This window comes from Cyprinodon tularosa, unplaced genomic scaffold (genome assembly GCF_016077235.1).
Source record: "Cyprinodon tularosa strain WSP-4 unplaced genomic scaffold, ASM1607723v1 ctg1327, whole genome shotgun sequence".
In the NCBI taxonomy this organism is placed as follows: Eukaryota; Metazoa; Chordata; class Actinopteri; order Cyprinodontiformes; family Cyprinodontidae; genus Cyprinodon; species Cyprinodon tularosa.
Genome location: NW_024038145.1, coordinates 133881 through 158794, shown reverse-complemented (window position 1 = coordinate 158794; position 24914 = coordinate 133881). Strand labels below are relative to the sequence as shown.

The following is a 24914-nucleotide window of genomic DNA, read 5'->3' as shown; positions in this document are numbered from 1 at the left end:
ACACAGAGCATTCTGAGGAGGTAGAGATCTTAACTTTGACTAGGCCCCCCCATCTCCTTCATTCATTCCTCTGCTGATGTGTCTGGGATTATTGTTCTGTTTTGGGTCCAATCATCGACCATCTGACTGCCTGAAAACATCTTCAAAGGTTATTTTGGGTTTTATTTAAACTTTCATTCATCATTTTTGGCATCATCCCTCAATACTTTTCAAGCTTGACCAATCCGCTTTGACTCGCTCAGAATAATGGGAAATGTTGGGCCATGAAGGATAGTCCAGATTAATTATTCAGATTATGAAGAAGAAACATTTGTTATTGGGATTGGGAAAGTCTTTAGCACAGAGATGTGATGCAATCAGTCAACAAATGAAGCCTTTGAAGGAAGCAGTCAGTTTTTTTAATGCTAACTCCAAGGTGGCCTCACTGATTGGCTCATCAATACATTAGATCAACAGCGATATCCTTCTAGATCCTATTGGACTCAGCATAGGTGCACTGGGTTTGACCCTCACCACCATTTATAAATAAACCATCTTTTATATATCTTTTTTATAAATACTTTATTCCAGCAACTTAGATTCATATAAACAAGAAAGTTTTGCACTAATTTTCTCCACAGCAACCAGCTGAGGATGCAACCTGAGGCTCTGATCAATATTTCAAAGCTGTAATGTGAGGTATCGGCCCCCAGGATCCGTCTATGGAGGAGCGGCTTCAGTTCCAGCAGAAATAAGGTTCACTGTGGCTTTTAATGGGAACAGAAAGAACTATCTGACCGGGGCGCTACGACTACAGTACAGCAAGGAAACCTGCAGGGCAATGAGGTGTGGTGGTGACCACAAGTAAAAAATATCAACCTCTGACTGAAGAAACCATCATTTCCTAACTGAGCTGTTCATCATCAGGATCCAGTCAGAGTCTCTTTAAACTCAAACTGCTGCAGCTTCAACCTCTGTGGATCATCAGGACACAGATCAGCTTCTCTCCTCTACTAAGATCATCCCCTCCACTTCCTGCAGAGAGAAGAAGGATGAAGAGAGGAGATCAATGAGTGTTTCCAGCCTCTTTCTCTCCATCAGCTGTCAGTCAGTGATGCAGCACATCCAGGATAGAGAGCAGCAGGGACTTCAGTCCTGTTCAGAGCAGCTGTGGAGCAGCTGGACTCACTCCAACCATCTACTTACAGAGTCTTCAGTTTGTAGTCTGGACTCTCTTTAAGATCCTGCAGCTGCTGAACATCTGACTCCTTCAGGTTGTTCCTCCCCAGGTCCAGGTGTTCCAGATGTGAGGGGTTTGACTTCAGAGCTGACAGCAGAGCAGAACAGCTGATCTTTGACAAACCACACCTCCTCAATCTGTATAAAGAATAGAAAGATGTGAGCTGATCCAACAGGATGCAGGTTAGAACAGTCCAACAGAACCAGTTAAAGAGCTCTCATTGATATTAATGCCAACATGCTGCTGCTCCAATAAAGACCTGCTGACTTCAGCAGAGAGAAGGAGAAATCACACACCAGACGGGCCCTAGAGCAATGTGGTTCTCCTAACTGGGCTTTCCTCAAAGCAGACAGAAATCCAAACAGGACTCCAACAGAACCCAGACCCAGACCCAGACCAGTAGTCACTCCGTATGTTGGGGAGTTTCAGACAAACTGAGGCCTTTATTTTCTAAACATGTCTGTCCTCCTTCTGAGAGTCGTAACCTGCTCTTCTAATCATCAGCCTATTGATCCTTTACTAGCTCACTGATTGACCTTCACACTGAGATTTGCACTGTAATGTTATTAGAATAAACAAATATACTATATCTGACCTCAATGTTTGTAGTTTGCAGAGGGGAGACTGGAGAAACCCACTGAGCTCCTTCATTCCAGGGTCCAGGTTGGTGAAGCTTAGGTCCAGTTCTGTCAGATGGGATGGATTAGACTTCAGAGCTGAGCCCAGAGAAGCCCAGCTGATCTCTGAGAAACTGCAGTGAATCAATCTGAATAAAGAATCAAAGATTTTAGCTGAATTCAACAGGATGCAGATTAAAACTTTCCATTAAAACATTCCAGCAGAATATGTGACCCCGGCACGTGATATACATAGAGATTCAACAAAATCTATTTAATCAGTTTCTAAGATTCTCTGAGTTTAAAAATGTTTGTTTATTAGATGATCGAAGATTCAGATAAAGGTTTTTCTTAAAAACTCAGAAGCTTAATGATCTTCAGTGAAAAGCTTTTCTCATCTTTTAGCTACTTTAAAAAATGTTGAAGAAAAAAATGAAGTATCTAGTTTCTACTAAATTAAAATAAAGTTTTTGCCTTAACAGAAAATATAACAAAATAACTTTAAAAACTTTATTCTTCAAAATAATTTCTCTGCTGAGAAAACAGGTTAATTTTGCTCCTTTTCTCTCTGTGTTGGTAGAGAGAACATAAAAATCCTGACTGGGTCTAGTTTGGTTCTAGATTGTAATTTCAGACAGGATGATATAGATTGAAGTGAACAGAAGTCCTTCATCAGCAGCTGAATCCTTTTAGAGCTCTGCTATTCACAGCATTAAAGCTGCAAACAGAATCAACATGGACATTTCCTCCCTAATAAAGGGGAATGGACGGGGAATGTCTGCGTCTCACAATCTGATCCATCAATGTCTCCAGCCTCCTGTCTTCATCCATGTCTCTATCAGTGTTTTTCTACAAACTAACTGGGCTCCAACTGGACAGATTCTCTTCCTGATTTTCCCTGTTTTGTTGCAGCTCTTACGTCATGTCGTTATCAATATGGAGAGAAGAAATAAGCCAGTTTGGAGAAAGGAAGGAGTAGAAAGTCCAGATATTTGGCTTCGAATGTAGGAAGGAAAAGGAAAAAGGATTCTGAAAAATAAATACTGAAGTAAATAAGAAGTAAATAAGTCAGAAATAAAAAGCTGCTTAAGTTCAGTAACTAAGTATTTGTGTCTCCAAGCGACTCTGACAGCTGACAGATTGAAGAGGACGGGTTCTCTCTGACCCGGTCCAACAGAACAGCAGCTTCAGGACAAAGATTTCATGTCTTTGTCTTTTCTTCTTAAACATTAGTTTTTAGATCATCTTATTTTATTCTAGTTATTCTAACATGTCTGTGGTTCTGGTTCTACTCTAGAGGAACCAAATGTCATTCTGGATGGAAAGATGTGAATCAGAAATGAGAAATAAAGCCATCTTATCTTGTCTCATCATCTGAATCTTTCCCAAATCAAACTGAAACATCTCCATCATTACTTAACATCATTTGACTGATTTTCCTCATTTTTGTCCATCAGTCCAAAACATTTGAAAGTTTGAACATCTGGAAAATAAAGTTCAATATTTAGAACATCTGGAACAGGAAAATAATTCATTTACAAAGTAAAAAGTCTGATAAATGTTATTCTGACATTTGGACAGCAGCTGTTTTTAAAGAAAATATATTAGAATAAAATGATGAATTAAAATCAGCATTAAAGTATCAGTGAATGATTTGGTTTGAATAAACAGAGAAAACTCACAGCAGTTTCTTTACTTTGCAGATTGAACTCTCCAGTATCTCACACAGATGCTTCATTCCAGAGTCTCCAAAGGATTTATCTCCACAGATCTTCTCTATTTCCACTTCAGTCAGATGAAGGTTGGACTTCAGAGCTGAGGCCACAACTTCATATTCAGCCTCAGAGAGCACAATGCCACCAAGTCTGTGATTAGAGGAGAAATAAAGTCAGTTCTAATGAAATCAGACAATCTGGATGATAAACACAGACTAAAACATGATGAGCAAACAGTGATGTCATCATCTGATGAACATCTGCTCTCCACATTAGTGATGGGTCCAGCAACAGCGATGCGTCGGTGCATGCATGGAGCCCATAGAGCTAAACACTGTATCGGTGCGCGTGTCGTTTCCAGAAAGTCATGTGACCGATACAGGAGTTGTTTCTAACTGACTGACTCACTAAACTGGGTTTAAAAACGGACCTGTCAACATGATGCATCTGCTAAAAAAATGTCTCATATTTTGCTGTTTATCATTAAAATGATCAAGAATTTTGGAGCCTAAAAGGAAGCCGTTTTATTTTAAATTCCTCATTGTGTCAAACTTTTCCTCTCAGTTATCACTAAACATATCTGAATTAAAGTTAATTTCAAATTGACTTAGTTTAGTTACTGTTTTTACTGTACTTATTGTTTTAAAATATGATTTAAAATCCTAGTCCACAAGCATCCTCATTCACATTTTCCCCTAATTTTCACATTATGATATATGTTTACATTATTTATTGGCTGCATCTAAAAATATCAAAGATATTTTCAATATAAACATAGATGTGAAATAATACAATATAACCTACAGTAACTTAAATGATATCATTGTACTAGGTCATCAAATCAATTCAGTTTAGTCTGTCCAATAAGCTGCCTGTAGTGTCTTTAAATGTCCAGCAGGTGTCAGTATTCTGTGAGACAGTATCAACGCAGCATCAATCCAGTTTGGCTTCAAGATGCCTCATTAACCATCACTGCTCCTCATCAATGTCCTGTTTGACACCACAGAGAATCTCTTCAGTCTCTTCAGGTCCTGGTTCAGCTGCAGACCTGCTGTGTCTCTGCTTTGGTTAGAAGCTCCATTGAACCACAGTGATGGAGACAAACAGAGAAGCTGAGCAACAGGTTCAAACAGCTCAGGCTTCATGTTCACAGAACAACACTGAAGGTTTTAGCAGCAGCAGCATCTGCAGTCAGATGCTGCAGATCTTCTATCAGTCTGTGAAGGAAAGTTCAGTTTTCTCTGCAGCATCTGATGGAGCTGCAGCATCAGAGACTCAAAGGAACTGAAGCAACTGATGAAGAGGCTGACTGGGCTGGATGAAGGACACTACATGTGATTCTAGAGAGAAGAATGAACTGCTCAGAGGTCTGACTCAGGTCAGACTCCAGTCACTCATTTCATGACTTTAGACTTGATGAAATCACTAAATGAAACATGAACCTGATGGAGGAGACAGAGCCTGAACTGGCCTATGATTTCACATCTTCTACAGGTCAGATGTTGCTAATAATCATCAGTTCCTAACTTCTCCTCTCTCCACAGCCCCACAGACATGTCCAACATTGGAGATGAGAAGCTGCAGAGCAGTGAGATCAGCAGAGAGTGAAGCTTTGTTCCCTCCTTTAACTCAGCCAAGGTTACTGATGTCAAACCTGTGATGGTTTCTAACAAGCTTCTCCTGTAGGGCTGGAAGAGGGAAGGGTGTGATGATGAGTAGGAGGATGAAGTACATCTAATCTGGGAGGATGAATGTAGCGGGAAATAAGGCAAGCCTAAAGGGACCAAACTGGGTCCTTTTACCAGGCGTTTGGTTGAAAATCCATGAAAAATGTCTTCTGAAAGTCCCGCTGTGCTGCCCTCACAGTGCATGTGCCGATGCAAGGCTAGACAGCCAGATAACGGTTAGCTAGAAGCCCTCCAAAAAACCACAAGGCTTGACGTTTCTAGTCCTTTAATGAAGTCATCATTCCACAACTACTGTAAAACTGAAGAATACAGGAATAAGGCAAACTTTACTCACTTAGATCACAGCATGAGTAAGCATAAAATAAGTACATTTCAGTTAGCCTCCATGAATAAAGAAAATGAGAGAAGTTAGCATGTTAGCATGAATTAGGATCTTAGCATGAGCTAACGTTAGCGGGGTAAGCTGTATACATGGAAAACACACACGTAGGTCTAAATATGAAAATTCACATTCATCCCCTTATAATACTAACAGATAAATATTCTCCAAGGCCAAAACGTTTGTAAACTTTAGACAATCTGACTTCAGCTGACTGCTTAGCTGGATGTGATCAATTCAGCTCTGCTGAGCAGTTAATGGAGGAAAACCCACCTGAGCAGGTTACATAGCTGCTGCTAACGAACAGAGCGCTCACTACGACGCCGTTTGTTACGGCCAAGAATATATACTTTTAAAATCTACTAACAAACTGATGAAATTTAACATAACTTATTGCTTTAAAATGTTTAACCTCAAAAGGCAGCACACACGCCATAAAGGATGCCATAACATCTGGCAGTTTAATGCTCTATTTAAAGAGGTTTCACTAAACACTAAAAATAAATAATCAATGTTCTCTCTGGTCATTGAATGCAGATTTTTAGATCAGGTGGTGTTCAATGTCCTGAGAAAAAGCAGTTTTTAGCACTTTCTGGCACTCTGTTTTCTCACATTAAGCAGGACTCTTCTCCCTTTCTTCTGATCCAACTAATTTAAACTCCAGGCAGCCAATCATAGAAGTAGAACTGCAGGTCCCACTAATTCATAACAGATTAAAGTGCTGAGAACAGATCTGATGTTTGTTTTACTGGTGGATTTTATTTATCCTGCAGCATTCACTGTCAGTGTTTGCTTCTGTAATCATCTCAAATCAATTTATGAATTCTAAAGACAGAATCTGAGAAAAATACACAACAAGTGTCTGGAACAGGTAGAACTGATATGTAATGTTGAATTCTGAGTTGTATCTGCAATACTTTATTCCTCCACCAGATGGCACTAACGTGGGGGCTGATTCACAGAAACCTTTTCTGGACAAACCATTCAATGAAATGATGTGGCTTATTACCCTCTAAAGTATGGAGGACCAACTTTGCCATATATAAAAATAAATAAATAAATGCTCAATAAATAAATAAGCATACAATTAATTGCCACCAAAAATACAATAAAGAAAATAAATGTAAGTAGAAATTAAATCATACAGTGAGACATAAATGTATATAACTCTTTTAATTAGCTTCTTTATTTATTTGCCTTTGTAATATTTACATTATTTTTTTATCCTTTAAAATCTTCAACTTTATTTTTTAATTACTTATATTTTTAAGTATTTATTTATGTGCATGTTATATTTTTGTCTGTTTTATTCTTCCTTTGTATTTTTTTACTCTAATTATTTATTCACCGCTATTTATTTCTGCCTGTCCTTTTTACATTTCTGTAGGCCAAACACAACCTCATTCTTTCATTCAGTTCTGACTTTTATGTCTATCCAATTTAAAGCAATTTCTAATGATTTGCTGTTATTGATCTTTTTATGATTTTATTCAGTACCATGTTTATCCATAGGATGATCTGAAGGTTCTTAGAAATAAAATGTTATCAATAAAAGGGGAACACACATAAACTGCACAAGCAGCCTATTTACCGTTTACTAGCACACAGATTGACCTTCACACTGAGATTTGTACTGTAATGTTATTAGAATAAACAAATATACTACATCTGACCTCAATCTCTGTAGTTTGCAGAGGGGAGACTGGAGAAACCCACTGAGCTCCTTTATTCCAGGGTCCAGCTTGGTCCAGCTCAGGTCCAGTTCTGTCAGATGGGATGGATTAGACTCCAGAGCTGAGCCCAGAGAAGCCCAGCTGATCTCTGAGAAACTGCGGTACGCCAAACTGAATAAAGAATCAAAGATTTTAGCTGAATTCAACAGGATGCAGATTAAAACTTTCCATTAAAACATTCCAGCAGAATATGTGACCCCGGCACGTGATAAACACTAGTCCAAGGACCATTGGTTATTTTCCTCACTGACACTGTGCTGGCCCAATCATACAGCATCACTGAACACATTCTCTCTTTGGCCAGGGTCACTGAATATAGTATAACACCGGTACGCAGCTGCTACCATACTGAGATGGAGATAAAGCCCAGAGGAGTCGCTAGAAACTACGGAAACAAAACTCTCAGAAGTAAAAGCACAGATATCTGAGTAAGAAAAGACTGATTGAACTCATTTACTGAAAAAAATTAGATAAACTAAATTAAAATGAAGTTTTTGCATGAAAAAAAAAAAACATCTAAAAACTTTATTCTTCAAAATAATTTCTCTGCTGAGAAAACAGGTTAATTTTGCTCCTTTTCTCTCTGTGTTGGTAGAGAGAACATAAAAATCCTGACTGGGTCTAGTTTGGTTCAAGATTGTAATTTCAGACAGGATGATATAGATTGAAGTGAACAGAAGTCCTTCATCAGCAGCTGAATCCTTTTAGAGCTCTGCTATTCACAGCATTAAAGCTGCAAACAGAATCAACATGGACATTTCCTCCCTAATAAAGGGGAATGGACGGGGAATGTCTGCGTCTCACAATCTGATCCATCAATGTCTCCAGCCTCCTGTCTTCATCCATGTCTCTATCAGTGTTTTTCTACAAACTAACTGGGCTCCAACTGGACAGATTCTCTTTCTGATTTTACCTGTTTTGTTGCAGCTCTTACGTCATGTCGTTATCAATATGGAGAGAAGAAATAAGCCAGTTTGGAGAAAGGAAGGAGTAGAAAGTCCAGATATTTGGCTTCAAATGTAGGAAGGAAAAGGAAAAAGGATTCTGAAAAATAAATACTGAAGTAAATAAGAAGTAAATAAGTCAGAAATAAAAAGCTGCTTAAGTTCAGTAACTAAGTATTTGTGTCTCCAAGCGACTCTGACAGCTGACAGATTGAAGAGGACGGGTTCTCTCTGACCCGGTCCAACAGAACAGCAGCTTCAGGACAAAGATTTCATGTCTTTGTCTTTTCTTCCTAAACATTAGTTTTTAGATCATCTTATTTTATTCTAGTTATTCTAAAATGTTTGTGGTTCTGGTTCTACTCTAGAGGAACCAAATGTCATTCTGGATGGAAAGATGTGAATCAGAAATGAGAAATAAAGCCATCTTATCTTGTCTCATCATCTGAATCTTTCCCAAATCAAACTGAAACATCTCCATCATTACTTAACATCATTTGACTGATTTTCCTCATTTTTGTCCATCAGTCCAAAACATTTGAAAGTTTGAACATCTGAAAAATAAAGTTCAATATTTAGAACATCTGGAACAGGAAAATAATTCATTTACAGGTAAAAAGTCTGAGAAATGTTATTCTGACATTTGGACAGCAGCTGTTTTTAAAGAAAATATATTAGAATAAAATGATGAATTAAAATCAGCATTAAAGTATCAGTGAATGATTTGGTTTGAATAAACAGAGAAAACTCACTGCAGTTTCTTCACTTTGCAGATTGAACTCTCCAGTATCTCACACAGATGCTTCATTCCAGAGTCTCCAAAGGATTTATCTCCATAGATCGTCTCTATTTCCACTTCAGTCAGATGAAGTTTGGACTTCAGAGCTGAGGCCACAACTTCACATTCAGCCTCAGAGAGAGAACAGCCACCAAGTCTGTGATTAGAGGAGAAATAAAGTCAGTTCTAATGAAATCAGACAATCTGGATGATAAACACAGACTAAAACATGATGAGCAAACAGTGATGTCATCATCTGATGAACATCTGCTCTCCACATTAGTGATGGGTCCAGCAACAGCGATGCGTCGGTGCATGCATGGAGCCCATAGAGCTAAACACTGTATCGGTGCGCGTGTCGTTTCCAGAAAGTCATGTGACCGATACAGGAGTTGTTTCTAACTGACTGACTCACTAAACTGGGTTTAAAAACGGATCTGTCAACATGATGCATCTGCTAAAAAAATGTCTCATATTTTGCTGTTTATCGATAAAATGATCAAGAATTTTGGAGCCTAAAAGGAATAGGAACGTTTCAGCTGTTGTGTTTTTATTTAAATTTTCTCGTTGTGTCAAACTTTTCCTCTCAGTTATCACTCAACTTATCTGAATTAAAGTTAATTTCACACTGACTCTTAGTTTATTTACTGTTTTTACTTAACTTATTGTTTTAAAAGTATGATTTATAATCCTAGTCCACAAGCATCCTCATTCACATTTCCCCCTAATTATCATGTTACGATAGACGTTTATACATTTGGCTGCATCTAAAAATATCAAAGATATTTTCAATTTAAACATGGATGTGAAATAATACAATATAACCTCCAATAACTTAAATGATATCATTGCACTAGGTCATCAAATCAATTCAGTTTAGTCTGTCCAATAAGCTGCTTGTAGTGTCTTTAAACGTCCAGCAGGTGTCAGTATTCTGTGAGACAGTAACAACGCAGCATCAATCCAGTTTGGCTTCAAGATGCCTCATTAACCATCACTGCTCCTCATCAATGTCCTGTTTGACACCACAGAGAATCTCTTCAGTCTCTTCAGGTCCTGGTTCAGCTGCAGACCTGCTGTGTCTCTGCTTTGGTTAGAAGCTCCATTGAACCACAGTGATAGAGACAAACAGAGAAGCTGAGCAACGGGTTCAAACAGCTCAGGCTTCATGTTCACAGAACAACACTGAAGGTTTTAGCAGCAGCAGCATCTGCAGTCAGATGCTGCAGATCTTCTATCAGTCTGTGAAGGAAAGTTCAGTTTTCTCTGCAGCATCTGATGGAGCTGCAGCATCAGAGACTCAAAGGAACTGAAGCAACTGATGAAGAGGCTGACTGAGCTGGATGAAGGACACTACTGGTGATTCTAGAGAGAAGAATGAACTGCTCAGAGGTCTGACTCAGGTCAGACTCCAGTCACTCATTTCATGACTTTAGACTTGATGAAATCACTAAATGAAACATGAACCTGATGGAGGAGACAGAGCCTGAACTGGCCTATGATTTCACATCTTCTACAGGTCAGATGTTGCTAATAATCATCAGTTCCTAACTTCTCCTCTCTCCACAGCCCCACAGACATGTCCAACATTGGAGATGAGAAGCTGCAGAGCAGTGAGATCAGCAGAGAGTGAAGCCTTGTTCCCTCCTTTAACTCAGCCAAGGTTACTGATGTCAAACCTGTGATGGTTTCTAACAAGCTTCTCCTGTAGGGCTGGAAGAGGGAAGGGTGTGATGATGAGGAGGAGGATGAAGTACATCTAATCTGGGTGGATGAATGTAGCGGGAAATAAGGCAAGCCTAAAGGGACCAAACTGGGTCCTTTTACCAGGAGTTTGGTTGAAAATCCATGAAAAATGTCTTCTGAAAGTCCCGCTGTGCTGCCTTCGCAGTGCATGTGCCGATGCAAGGCTAGACAGCCAGATAACGGTTAGCTAGAAGCCCTCCAAAAAACCACAAGGCTTGACGTTTCTAGTCCTTTAATGAAGTCATCATTCCACAACTACCGTAAAACTGAAGAATACAGGAATAAGGCAAACTTTACTCACTTAGATCACAGCATGAGTAAGCATAAAATGAGTACATTTCAGTTAGCCTCCATGAATGAAGAACATGAGAGAAGTTAGCATGTTAGCATGAATTAGGTTCTTAGCATGAGCTAACGTTAGCGGGGTAAGCTGTATACATGGAAAACACACACGTAGGTCTAAATATGAAAAAAAAAAACATTCATCCCCTTATAATACTAACAGATAAATATTCTCCAAGGCCAAAACGTTTGTAAACTTTAGACAATCTGACTTCAGCTGACTGCTTAGCTGGATGTGATCAATTCAGCTCTGCTGAGCAGTTAATGGAGGAAAAAACCACCTGAGCAGGTTACATAGCTGCTGCTAACGAACAGAGCGCTCACTACGACGCCGTTTGTTACGGCCAAGAATGTATACTTTTAAAATCTACTAACAAACTGATGAAATTCATCATATTTTTTTTTTTTTTTACTTTTTAACCTCAAAAGACAGCACACACACCATAAAGGAAGTCATAAAATCCAGCAGTCCAATACTCTGTTTTAGGAGGAGTTGCTAAACACCGAAAAAAACAAACCGATGCTCCTTCTGGTCATTGCATGCAGCTTTTTAGATCAGGCGGTGTTTAATGTCCAACCCAGTCTCATGGGAAAATGTACCCCCACTACGTTGGTCCACACTGGAAAACGTAGTGGAGGTACATTAATGGCCATTTTTTTGTGGTACTGTTACGTTTCTTCTGCCTATACGATTTCTATTGTTTTACGTCCTAGTCACGTGACTTTCAAGATTCCAGCTGAGAGAAGAAAAAAATATATATAGATGGCCGACATTCGCTCATTTTTTGTGGAAAGATTAATGACTTGAGTTTGTTTTTGCATTAAAATGAGTTTTGATTACATTTCTAGTGAGAAATGTATAGTTTGTTGCCAGAATATTTACTCAGGGAATGTACATATTCACTTGCTTGTTCGTTTCTTGCAAAGATTTTTCAAGATAATGTGAAACTGTAACATTTTGGTATAAACACGGCTGAGATTTCTCTAACTTTTAGTGGGAAAATCAATAATTTCAATCAGTTTCTGCATTTCAATAGGTTTTGATTACATTTATAGCGAGAAGTGTAGGGTTTATTTATATAATATTTACTTAGTGAACATACATAATCACCCGCTTGCTAGTTTTTGCTACGTTTTTCGGATCTCGTCAGGATTATGTGAAATTGCAACGTTTTGGCTGCTACCTATCGCCTAGCATTTAGCTGCCGCCCCGATTCAACATTGAATTCTTTGTGATTTAACTCCATCTGACGGATCAAACCCTCGCCACTGCGTGCGTTGCGTCTGAGGTTGATTTTCAGATCAATGCATTACGTCGTGGCATACGGGAGAAACTAATTAAACTAGTTAAAAAAAGGATAATGGGTTAAGATCGGATGTGTTTTATTTGGAACTCTACCGGATCCTTTGTGCATTTAACTTCCTGTTTGGTGCGATCTCATTGATGGGTTTTGACCAGATTTTGACCAAAGAGGAACTAAAAAAAAAAAAAAACAATTTAAATACACAACCAGCATATCTGGAATCAATGACGGGGACCAGAAGTTTATTAATTTCTCCCCATTGATTTCCATTCAAAATGTTTTCTATCCCACCGGGCTCTAGGGAAGGGGCGGGCATACCGCCACCTACTGTTCATGAGTGTGTAGCAACATTGTTTTACATCTATTAAATTCTATTTTTAAATTTTGTATTCTGAAGATAAATAAATAATGCTTTCCTTAATCTATAAATATCTTTTATATTTCCTTTATTTCCCAATAATCCTTTAAGACTCCATTCTTGGCCTGTCGTCTTTTCAATTTCTTCCTTTCAGGTTCATATGTTTTGCAGTTCATCAATACATCTGCATTTTCTATCTCTCCACATCCTTCACATTTATCATTATTTTTCCTCCCTATTAAGTATAAATTGTCATTTAAATAAGTATGACCTACTCTTAATCTGATCATTATTATTTATTCCCTTCGGTTTCTCTCATTAATATTTCTATTTAATACTGACTTTTGTACTTTATATAACCTTCTTCCTTTTTATCTTCATTCCACCTTTTTTTGCCATTTTTTAATTTCTTTCCTCTTAATAAATGATTTTCCTTCCCCTTTCCCTAAAGGAATTGTAATTGTTATTGCCTCCTCTAATTGCTAATTTGTCTACTACTACTACATTTTCCCACTTTGACCTTTTAAGGTTAGCATATTGACCAAAAGCTGACACCAAAAATAAAGCAATAAATTATTTACAACAATATGCTACATTTAATGAAGACTAATACAGATTTTACTCTCTTATAAGAATTAGTTTTAGGTTTTATAGGGGAGAGTTTGTATCGGCAGTCATCTGGGAATCTTTTATGTATTTACTGGTAAAGAACAACCTCTCAACCCATTTAATGTAAATGTTGCGTCGAACCAGAAAGTTATTTGAAGAGCATAGATGCATTAATATGTGCATAGCTTTAACAAGGGCCTCATGAAGGTCTGTTCTGTTATTCTCTTTTGGAGAATATAGACATTGTGGGCATTCATTTCCCTGATAAGCTGGTGAAGATTCTTAGACATCCAGGTCATAATCATTCCAAAAAAAAAACAAAACAAACAAAAAAAAAAACTTTGGACTTTGTTTTTCAAGTTTGAAGACTTCCCATTCAGGACGTTTTTCAATTCAAAATTACAGTAGCCCAACAAATCCTTGTTTTGGCTAAGAAAATATGCAAATTGAACCTGATGCCTGATCCCAATAGCTTGACTCTGAACCGAATTTGATCCCTATTACTTTTTGGCCACATGCACATTATTGTGCTGCCTGGTCAACCCTAAGAAAATGTTCTGGAACTGCCACTGAACTGACACCCAATGCATGGAGGGTAACCCAAAAAGGGCCATTGTTAGAGAAACTGGGTGCCTACAAAGTGCTGTTTTCAAGCTAATTAATGGAAAGTTAGCTGGAATGAAAAGTAGACAAATAACAATTACAATTCCTTTAGGGAAAGGGGAAGGAAAATCATTTATTAAGAGGAAATAAATTGAAAAATGGCAAAAAAAGGTGGAATGAAGATAAAAAGGAAGAAGGTTATATAAAGTACAAAAGTCAGTATTAAATAGAAATATTAATGAGAGAAACCGAAGGGAATAAATAATAATGATCAGATTAAGAGTAGGTCATACTTATTTAAATGACAATTTATACTTAATAGGGAGGAAAAATAATATTAAATGTGAAGGATGTGGAGAGATAGAAAATGCAGATGTATTGATGAACTGCAAAACATATGAACCTGAAAGGAAGAAATTGAAAAGAGGACAGGCCAAGAATGGAGTCTTAAAGGATTATTGGGAAATAAAGGAAATATAAAAGATATTTATAGATTAAGGAAAGCATTATTTATTTATCTTCAGAAGACAAAATAAAAAAATAGAATTTAATAGATGTAAAACAATGTTGCTACACACTCATGAACAGTAGGTGGCGGTATGCCCGCCCCTTCCCTAGAGCCTGGTGGGATTGAAAAAATTTTGAATGGAAATCAATGGGGAGAAATTAATAAACTTCTGGTCCCAGTCGCTCTCTGTCACTGATTCCAGATATGCTGGTTGTGTATTCAAATTTTTTTTTTTTTTTTTTAGTTCCTCTTTGGTCAAAATCTGGTCAAAACCCATCAATGAGATCGCACCAAACAGGAAGTTAATTGCACAAAGGATCCGGTAGATTTCCAAATAAAACACATCCGATCTTAACCCATGATCCTTTTTTTAACTAGTTTAATTAGTTTCTCCCGGATGCCACGACGTAATGCATTGATCTGAAAATCCACCTCAGACGCAACGCACGCAGTGGCGAAGGTTTGATCCGTCAGATGGAGTTAAATCACAAAGAATTCAATGTTGAATCGGGGCGGCAGCTAAATGCTAGGCGATGGGTAGCAGCCAAAACGTTGCAATTTCACATAATCCTGACGAGATCCGAAAAACGTAGCAAAAACTAGCAAGCGGGTGATTATGTATGTTCACTAAGTAAATATTATGTAAATAAACCCTACACTTCTCGCTATAAATGTAAGCAAAACCTATTTAAATGCAGAAACTGATTGAAATTATTGATTTTTCCCACTAAAAGTTAGAGAAATCTCAGCCATGTTTATACCAAAACGTTTCAGTTTCACATTATCTTGAAAAATCTTTGCAAGAAACGAACAAGCAAGTGAATATGTACATTCCCTGAGTAAATATTCTGGCAACAAACTATACAATTCTCACTAGAAATGTAATCAAAACTCATTTTAATGGAAAAACAAACTCAAGTCATTAATCTTTTCACAAAAAATGAGCGAATGTCGGCCATCTATATATTTTTTTTTCTTCTCTCAGCTGGAATCTTGAAAGTCACGTGACTAGGACGTAAAACAATAGAAAGCGTATAGGCAGAAGAAACGTAACAGTACCACAAAAAAATGGCCATTAATGTACCTCCACTACGTTTTCCAGTGTGGACCAACGTAGTGGAGGTACATTTTCCCATGAGACTGGGTTGTTAATGTCCTGAGAAAAGCAGTTTTTAGCACTTTCTGGCACTCTGTTTTCTCACATGAATGTTTCTCAGATTCTTCAGATCCAACTAATTTAAACTCCAGGCAGCCAATCAGAGAAGTAGAACTGCAGGCCCCACTAATTCATAACAGATCAAAGTGCTGAGAACAGATCTGATGTTTGTTTTACTGGTGGATTTTATTTATCCTGCAGCATTCGCTGTCAGCGTTTGCTTCTGTAATAATTTCTAATCAATTTAATTTATCTAAAGACAAACCATTCACTGAAATGATGTGGCTTATTACCCTGTTAGCCAGTCGCTCCCATTTAATGTAGTTTGCTGAGTAATCATTTGATCACAGGAATAGAGGATTACTGATGTTCACTGTTTGGCTCTTCTGGCTACTAGTTCAAGGTGTTCAAGGCTCATTATGTCACTAAAATAAGGTTTGGCAGCTAAAACTCTAAATGTTTTAGTTTATAGTTTAAGGAACCAGCCTAGTTTCTCCCCTGGTGTTAAACTGTGGCTGTTGGGGATAATGTGGAGCTTTAGCCACTAAGGAAAGGAGAAATTGATGCCAGAGACGAATAAATCACTCTGAATAATGTGTCCTCCTCACTTCTGAGATGATGGTTACGCTCCTGCCAGATACTGTGACATATATCCCCAGAAGCTTACTTTTCTGTACATCCATGGATTTAAGTAAACAATTTCTTAATGAATTAAAAAAAAAAAAAAAAATTCTTTTTTGCATGAATTTAAAGTTCAAATTTAGCAGCTGTTTCCACTTTTCTTCATGGCAGAAACCAATTAATCCTTTAGATGGTGGCAGTCAGTGGTTCACTATATTTAATTTGATCTGCAGCACTGCAGACTAAATGCATTGCAGTGTAGCTGCCTTATTATTTAGTTTCTGATTATTATTTCAATTATTAAAATAGATTTTTTTTTACTGTCCTTAAAAAATCTGTTTAAAACTGAACTTCAGTTTATAAGTAAAAGGCAAGAAACAACTAATTACACCATGGACCAAAACACCAATAAAAATCACCACTATTTATTCCAACCCAATATAGGTGAGTATGTGACTGAGAATTTCCAAAGACAGAAAGCAGTGAAAGTTCTCCCAGTAATTAGAAGAAGCTGGAATGTCTAAAAACAACAAGAAGCAAATAACCCTGCAGCAGGAGAACAGGGCTGATTTCAGAGCAGAGGTGGAGCCTGGAGCGTCTTTGATCACAGGAACAGAAAGAAACGGATCAATCCAGACCAAAGATACAGATTAAACCTTAATACTGACTCAGAGCAGGAAAAATGGAAGTTACAGCTCAATCAATGTTTATCTCATGTTTTGGAAATCTCTCATCATGAAGAAAATAATCAAATGTGTTTTTAGGATCTGATCATTTGACAGATTCAACAAAATCTATTTAATCAGTTTCTAAGATTCTCTGAGTTTAAAATGTTTGTTTATTAGATGATCAAAGATTCAGATAAAGGTTTTTCTAAATAACTCAGAAGCTTAATGATCCTTGGTGAAAAGCTTTTCTCATCTTTTAGCTACTTCATAAAAATGAAAGAAAAAAGACCTAATTTTTTGTCCAACTTGTTTGCTTGATTAAAATCAATCTATTGTTTATTGTTGAAATATTCATAGTTATTTCTTCAATCATTTTTTTATTATAACAAGTATATAGTGTATATTTCCTTTAAAGAGGGGAGATAGAGGAATAGTTGACCTTCCTCATTCCCTCCTATAGAGGGCAGCAGTGTTGCTGATTTAGACACATCACCCATTTAGTATTCAGCTCTGGGGTTCATGCCCATTGAATGGCAGCTCCCTCCAGACCAACGTGGATATTTGTTATTGATGCTGTAGGATCAGCATCTAACTGTTCAGCTGTTGAGGCCAGGAGAGGGACGGCAGGAAAGGCTCCTCCTCCACTGAGAGCTGACTTGCTCTCAGTGGAGGAGGAGGAGCCTTTTTCTCTGTGTCCTGCAGCCTCCCCTGTCTGACCTGCTTCAGCTCTGGGTCTTGTCTTCTTTTGGAGCCTCTTTTTATTTATCTTCCAATATTTCCATTGTCAGTCTGGTTGGGAAGTTCGCCTCTTGATGCTTTATGTTTATCAAAAAGTCCCAATGTGTTTAAAATAAGATGATAAAGAGACTAAAAGCTGAAGTGGGTTAAGGCTGGTCTGATTCTATGAATGCAGTGGGGAGTGGTGGCCTAGTGGTTAGGGCATAGGGCTTGGAATCTTGAGGTTGTGAGTTTGAAACCCACTCCCACAGACTGCCACTCTGGGTCCCTGAGCAAGACCCTTAACCCCCGATTGCTCCCTGGGCGCCCCATGATGGCCATCAAAGACCAAACACAACCTCATCCTTTCATTTAGGTCTGACTTTTATGTCTATCCAAGTCAATGCAAGTTCTAATGATTTGCTGTTATTTATGTTTTTATGATTTTATTCAGTACCATGTTTATCCATAGGATGATCTGAAGGTTCTTAGAAATAAAATGTTATAATCAATAAAAGGGGAACACAGACAAACTGCACTACTGAGATACTGGAGGCAACAAGGAAGTGATTTAAAACTCATTTTTCTTTAACTTGTTCAAACTGAACTTTTTCAGCTACTTTCATGGTTTATAATTTTATCATAAAATAAAAGCCTATAATATTTTTCTCTGTAGGTTTATAATCATTTTATTCAAGGTGTGACAGTTACTGCATCTGAAATATTGACCTTTCTGAAGGCCAGATGCTGAGTCAGCACTTTACCCAAATCATGTTCCAAGGATCCGACGACTCGACAGGCATGGATTATTTCTGTGTATCAGAAGATCCCTGCAAAGTTGGATGCTCACTGACTGGACCGGACCGAGCATTTGAACCGAGCCATCAGCTCCGGGACTGGTCCAGGTCCGGAGCCAGGCGGGGACAGAGCAACCGAACCCGACCCGGTGACGGTTTGCATCCTCCCCAATGGTATGCTTCCTACCACCTGCCTTACCGGACCCGGACCAGCCCCGGAGCTGATGGCTCGGTTCTGCTGCACTGTAGTCGACCAAAATCCTGGACGATTTTGAAATTCCCCCCGGACATTTTTTTAGGTTTGAAAAGTAGGACTGAGTCTTTGCTCAGCAGCTTCCCTCGTTGTAAACCAACCAATCAGAGCACAGCTCATCTAAATATTCATGATCAAACCATAAAAAGAAGGAAACCTGTTGTTTCATTCTGAGGCTTTTAACCAGGCTGCATTAGGGCTCATAGAACAGCTAATATGCTATTTTCACCCCAACTAATGTTTAACACCCTATTCAGAGACCTTAAGGACCAAATACCCTATAGAATCATTATATCACCCCTTTAAAGAATCTGTATGTATTTGTTGATTCATCTGCATTAAAAAAAACATGTGATTTAACAGTTTGGCTGATAATTCTCCCTTTTTCACTTTCCTGCCAGTTGTTGGACATGTGTTCATGCAGCATCTTCTGAAAAAGCAGCCTATTGATCCTTTACTAGCTCACTGATTGACCTTCACACTGAGATTTGCACTGTAATGTTATTAGAATAAACAAATATACTACATCTGACCTCAATGTCTGTAGTTTGCAGAGGGGAGACTGGAGAAACCCACTGAGCTCCTTCATTCCAGGGTCCAGGTTGGTTCCACTCAGGTCCAGTTCTGTCAGATGGGATGGATTAGACTTCAGAGCTGAGCCCAGAGAAGCCCAGCTGATCTCTGAGAGACTGCATTGAATCAATCTGAATAAAGAATCAAAGATTTTAGCTGAATTCAACAGGATGCAGATTAAAACTTTTCATTAAAACATTCCAGCAGAATATGTGACCCCGGCACGTGATAAACACTAGTCCAATGACCATTGGTTATTTTCCTCACTGACACTGTGCTGGCCCAATCATACAGCATCACTGAACACATTCTCTCTTTGGCCAGGGTCACTGAATATAGTATAACACCGGTACGCAGCTGCTACCATACTGAGATGGAGATAAAGCCCAGAGGAGTCGCTAGAAACTACGGAAACAAAACTCTCTATTCAAACGGCTCCAAAGGTGGAAAATGACAGTAAGGTTTGCAGGACAGGGCCTTCATCAGCCTGAACTGATGAGTGTGATGGTGGTGGCCCACAATCACACCACATTTAAACATTTTGATCAGAAACTAATTAGATAACTTTCACTGTATTTCATATAATGGCTGCCTGCTCCACCATAACCTGACAATGAATGGAGAAAAAACCAGACAGAGAAATTGGTATTTGTGCACACGGGGCACCGTGACTGTGAACTAGGAGCTCCATGCAGGGACGGACTGGCAGTTTGTCTTTCCTTTAACGGGCAGAACAGCTGCTCAGTCCAGGGATGTGGGCCTGCCTCCATCATTACACAGAAATAAAAACAACAAGAAGCAAATAACCCTGCAGCAGGAGAACAGGGCTGATTTCAGAGCTGAGGTGGAGCCTGGTGCGTCTTTGATCACAGGAACAGAAAGAAACGGATCAATCCAGACCAAAGATAGAGATTAAACCTTAATACTGACTCAGAGCAGGAAAAATGGAAGTTACAGCTCAATCAATGTTTATCCATGTTTTGGAAATCTCTCATCATCAATAAAATAATCAAATGTGTTTTTAGGATCTGACCATTTGACAGAGATTCAACAAAATCTATTTAATCAGTTTCTAAGATTCTCTGAGTTTAAAAATGTTTGTTTATTAGATGATCGAAGATTCAGATAAAGGTTTTTCTAAAAAACTCAGAAGCTTAATGATCTTCAGTGAAAAGCTTTTCTCATCTTTTAGCTACTTTAAAAAATGTTGAAGAAAAAAATGAAAAAGTTAATTTTTTGTAAAACTTTCAGGTTCTACTAAATTAAAATAAAGTTTTTGCCTTAACAGATAAAAAATGACTTTTAAAAACTTGATTCTTCTAAATAATTTCTCTGCTGAGAAAACAGCAATGTCTGCGTCTCACAATCTGATCCATCAATGTCTCCAGCCTCCTGTCTTCATCCATGTCTCTATCAGTGTTTTTCTACAAACTAACTGGGCTCCAACTGGACAGATTCTCTTCCTGATTTTCCCTGTTTTGTTGCAGCTCTTACGTCATGTCGTTATCAATATGGAGAGAAGAAATGAGCCAGTTTGGAGAAAGGAAGGAGTAGAAAGTCCAGATATTTGGCTTCAAATGTAGGAAGGAAAAGGAAAAAGGATTCTGAAAAATAAATACTGAAGGAAATAAGAAGTAAATAAGTCAGAAATAAAAAGCTGCTTAAGTTCAGTAACTAAGTATTTGTGTCTCCAAGTGACTCTGACAGCTGACAGATTGAAGAGGACGGGTTCTCTCTGACCCGGTCCAACAGAACAGCAGCTTCAGGACAAAGATTTCATGTCTTTGTCTTTTCTTCCTAAACATTAGTTTTTAGATCGTCTTATTTTATTCTAGTTATTCTAACATGTTTGTGGTTCCGGTTCTACTCTAGAGGAACCAAATGTCATTCTGGATGGAAAGATGTGACTCAGAAATGAGAAATAAAGCCATCTTATCTTGTCTCATCATCTGAATCTTTCCCAAATCAAACTGAAACATCTCCATCATTACTTAACATCATTTGACTCATTTTCCTCATTTTTGTCCATCAGTCCAAAACATTTGAAAGTTTGAACATCTGGAAAATAATGTTTAATATTTAGAACATCTGGAACAGGAAAATAATTCATTTACAAAGTAAAAAGTCTGATAAATGTTATTCTGACATTTGGACAGCAGCTGTTTTTAAAGAAAATATATTAGAATAAAATGATGAATTAAAATCAGCATTAAAGTATCAGTGAATGATTTGGTTTGAATAAACAGAGAAAACTCACAGCAGTTTCTTTACTTTGCAGATTGAACTCTCCAGTATCTCACACAGATGCTTCATTCCAGAGTCTCCAAAGGAATAATCTCCACTGATCTCCTCTATTTCCACTTCAGTCAGATGAAGGTTGGACTTCAGAGCTGAGGCCACAACTTCATATTCAGCCTCAGAGAGAGAAGAGCCACCAAGTCTGTGATTAGAGGAGAAATAAAGTCAGTTCTAATGAAATCAGACAATCTGGATGATAAACACAGACTAAAACATGATGAGCAAACAGTGATGTCATCATCTGATGAACATCTGCTCTCCACATTAGTGATGGGTCCAGCAACAGCGATGCGTCGGTGCATGCATGGAGCCCATAGAGCTAAACACTGTATCGGTGCGCGTGTCGTTTCCAGAAAGTCATGTGACCGATACAGGAGTTGTTTCTAACTGACTGACTCACTAAACTGGGTTTAAAAACGGATCTGTCAACATGATGCATCTGCTAAAAAAATGTCTCATATTTTGCTGTTTATCGATAAAATGATCAAGAATTTTGGAGGCTAAAAGGAATAGGAACGTTTCAGCTGTTGTGTTGTTATTCTAATTTTCTCGTTGGTTCAAACTTTTCCTCTCAGTTATCACTCAACTTATCTGAATTAAAGTTCATTTCACACTGACTCTTAGTTTATTTACTGTTTTTACTTAACTTATTGTTTTAAAAATATGATTTAAAATCCTAGTCCACAAGCATCCTCATTCACATTTTCCTTTTATATACGCTTATATGTTTACATTTGTTGGGAGCTGGAGAAATTCCACCTTTCTCCAGCAGAGTCCGCCGTGGATCCCCTGAGGAAGCCTCCTGCACAGCTGCAGCTCATCAAGATCATCAGAGGATCCACTACTTAAGCTGTCTTCAGACCTTGCCTCAACGCCGCAGTGTTGTTCCAGTTGGTCAGCGCTTAAGCCTAGACTCTCAGAGTAATTCGATGACTTTTGAATCCAGCGTGGATTCTAACCCCTGTGTCTGTTTTCCAGGAAACCTGTGCCTCCTCTGTGAAAGCTCTGGAAGAGCTAACCTGCCGAGCCGAACCTCTGAGCCAAACCTGAAGATTCACAGAGAACCTCCAAGCAGCTCTGGACTAGAGCTGGGAAACCCAAAGCCAAGGTCTGTTCTAAGTAGACGTGAGACGCTGAAGCAGCTACGGACTCTGCTCATGAACTCTTCTCCAGAACCAACAGAGACTCTCCCTAAGCTAACCTCAAGAACCCTCAAGGTACAATCAGTAGACTTCTGGAAATCAAACCTCTGTTGGCAACGCTAACTGAACTGTCTCTCACGCAGACTCCGGTGAACCAGAATACAGGCCCCGAACCTGAACCAGAATATTCAGTGTGCTTGTGCATAATAAAACTGTTAAACCTTCATCATTGTGTCCGTCAGTGGTGTTCTGCATTCTTGGATCGCTTTCAGTGAACCCATCATGACAGAATTATTTATTGGCTGCATCTAAAAATATCAAAGATCTTTTCAATATAAGCATAGATATGAAATAATATAATATGACGTACGATAGTTTAAATGATATCATTGTACTCGGTCATCAAATCAATTCAGTTTAAGGCCCATTCATACCTCACGTTTGGCCTGCACGTCCGTATTTCTGTCCGTACGTTCTATCCGTTGACTCCTTCATACCTCCGTCCGTTGAGGTGCGCAATAACCCGTATTTCCTCTAGGTGGCAGTGCTGGGCGCCAATGATTCGTCATTGATCAAAACATGGCGATGGTCCAAGACCTGATTCTGTTGACATTTTGTACTAAAACCTCAATAGTGCCCCCACCGTTTCCGGTAGTATTGCTCTGTAGTGATCCGTTTCGTCCGTAAGCGTAAGCTCCCAATTTTCGTGTCAAAGTACGGACGAAATCGACGGTTAGAACGTATGAAACACTCCACACGTATCCGTATCCGTCTTTTACGTGAGGTATGAATGGGCCTTTAGTCTGTCCAATAAGCTGCCTGTAGTGTCTTTAAATGTCCAGCAGGTGTCAGTATTCTGTGAGACAGTATCAACGCAGCATCAATCCAGTTTGGCTTCAAGATGCCTCATTAACCATCACTGCTCCTCATCAATGTCCTGTTTGACACCACAGAGAATCTCTTCAGTCTCTTCAGGTCCTGGTTCAGCTGCAGACCTGCTGTGTCTCTGCTTTGGTTAGAAGCTCCATTGAACCACACTCAAAAAAAGCAAACTGGGTGTCTGTTACCTTATCTTATGTCTAACATGTAGCTTCTACTATATAAAATCATGTTTTGTGGTTGAACAGTTTTAAATCATGTAGATTTAGCATAAAATGCAACAACTTAAAATTTACTTGAATAATTTATGTTAAAACAACCTAATTCTAATGGGTTAAGATTGCAAATCAATAACACTCCAAAGCAGTAGGTGGCAGTAATGAGCACATTCCCCTCTCTTGAAGGCCACGGTCAAAGGTGAGTGAGTCCCCGACTCTGGCTGGCAGAAGGAGTAGACATTTTGAAAAGAAATTTCAAGTGTGGAAGAAGGTAAGTTTAATCTTTTATCATCCATCGAACAGAAAACAATACGGCAGCAGACATGTTATAGACAGTTAGTTATTGTCCTCTTTTGCATTTTGGATTATTTATTTGTTACTGGGCGTTTTATTAGAGTGCATTAATATATCAGACTGTCGCCATGCTCATAGCTAACTAAGCTTACAAGCTAGCGTCCTGAGGTCGACGGCATGGTTGACAACGCGTGCGGATTCATTTACAAAATGAGCTAAGAGCTGATGCAGGCATGGCTGGTGGGGGATAATTGCCTGCGTTTGGTGAATGTAGCTGCAGCTAAAAGGCTCCAGTCACATAGGCTACATTAATAATAATAGTGGTGATGAATTTCCCCCCAATCCGAATCTTGGCTTCGTGTGGAGTCCGCAGAAAGCTCGGCACTTAACAGTCATTAGCTCAAAGTTTGGAAACTACCACGGCATCCCGGCACCTTGGCGGGGTTTCTATGTCAACTCCACGTAGCATTAGCTCATCCAGCTACTAACATCAACACAGTAGTTCTTCGTGCTATGGAGCTTTCCACAGTCAGATTTTATTCACTTTGTTGACGAGGGAACAAATGTGTGCTACCATAAATGTACTGTTGTGCTGTAGCCCAGCTAGGAAAGCAAATCTTTACCATATTTCAAATGAAAAAGCATTTTCAGAAATGCTTTTTCATTTTAAGAATGTGGCTGCATTGTTTGACTCATAAATGAAATTGGTAATCAATCATCCTGTTTGCATTTTAAATTTCTTCTTTAACGCTTCT

The 24914-nt window shown here is 38.6% G+C and overlaps 1 protein-coding gene across 17 annotated transcripts in view; it reads right to left on the bottom strand.

Annotated features, from left to right (window-relative positions):
- Window positions 1–546: 546 nt before the first annotated feature.
- The window catches only part of LOC119778392 (NLR family CARD domain-containing protein 3-like), a 56361-nt gene continuing 31993 nt past the window's right edge, over window positions 547–24914 (bottom strand). For 2 of the 17 annotated variants that reach the window (XM_038277588.1, XM_038277587.1), the window contains exons 6-9: window positions 21586–21768; window positions 19289–19459; window positions 9048–9230; window positions 1607–1985 (exon numbers count right to left, since the gene is read on the bottom strand). In XM_038277588.1, the coding sequence (XP_038133516.1) occupies window positions 1739–1985; window positions 9048–9230; window positions 19289–19459; window positions 21586–21768 (784 nt within the window). In that variant the 3' untranslated portion in view covers window positions 1607–1738. Of the gene's footprint in view, window positions 623–880; window positions 1015–1185; window positions 1357–1605; window positions 1986–3518; window positions 3702–7291; window positions 7440–8264; window positions 8281–8318; window positions 8850–9047; window positions 9231–11048; window positions 11086–19281; window positions 19460–21351; window positions 21364–21585; window positions 21769–24914 lie in introns of those variants that run through there. The other 15 variants (XM_038277602.1, XR_005280057.1, XR_005280058.1 and 12 more) reach the window with 15 other exon arrangements.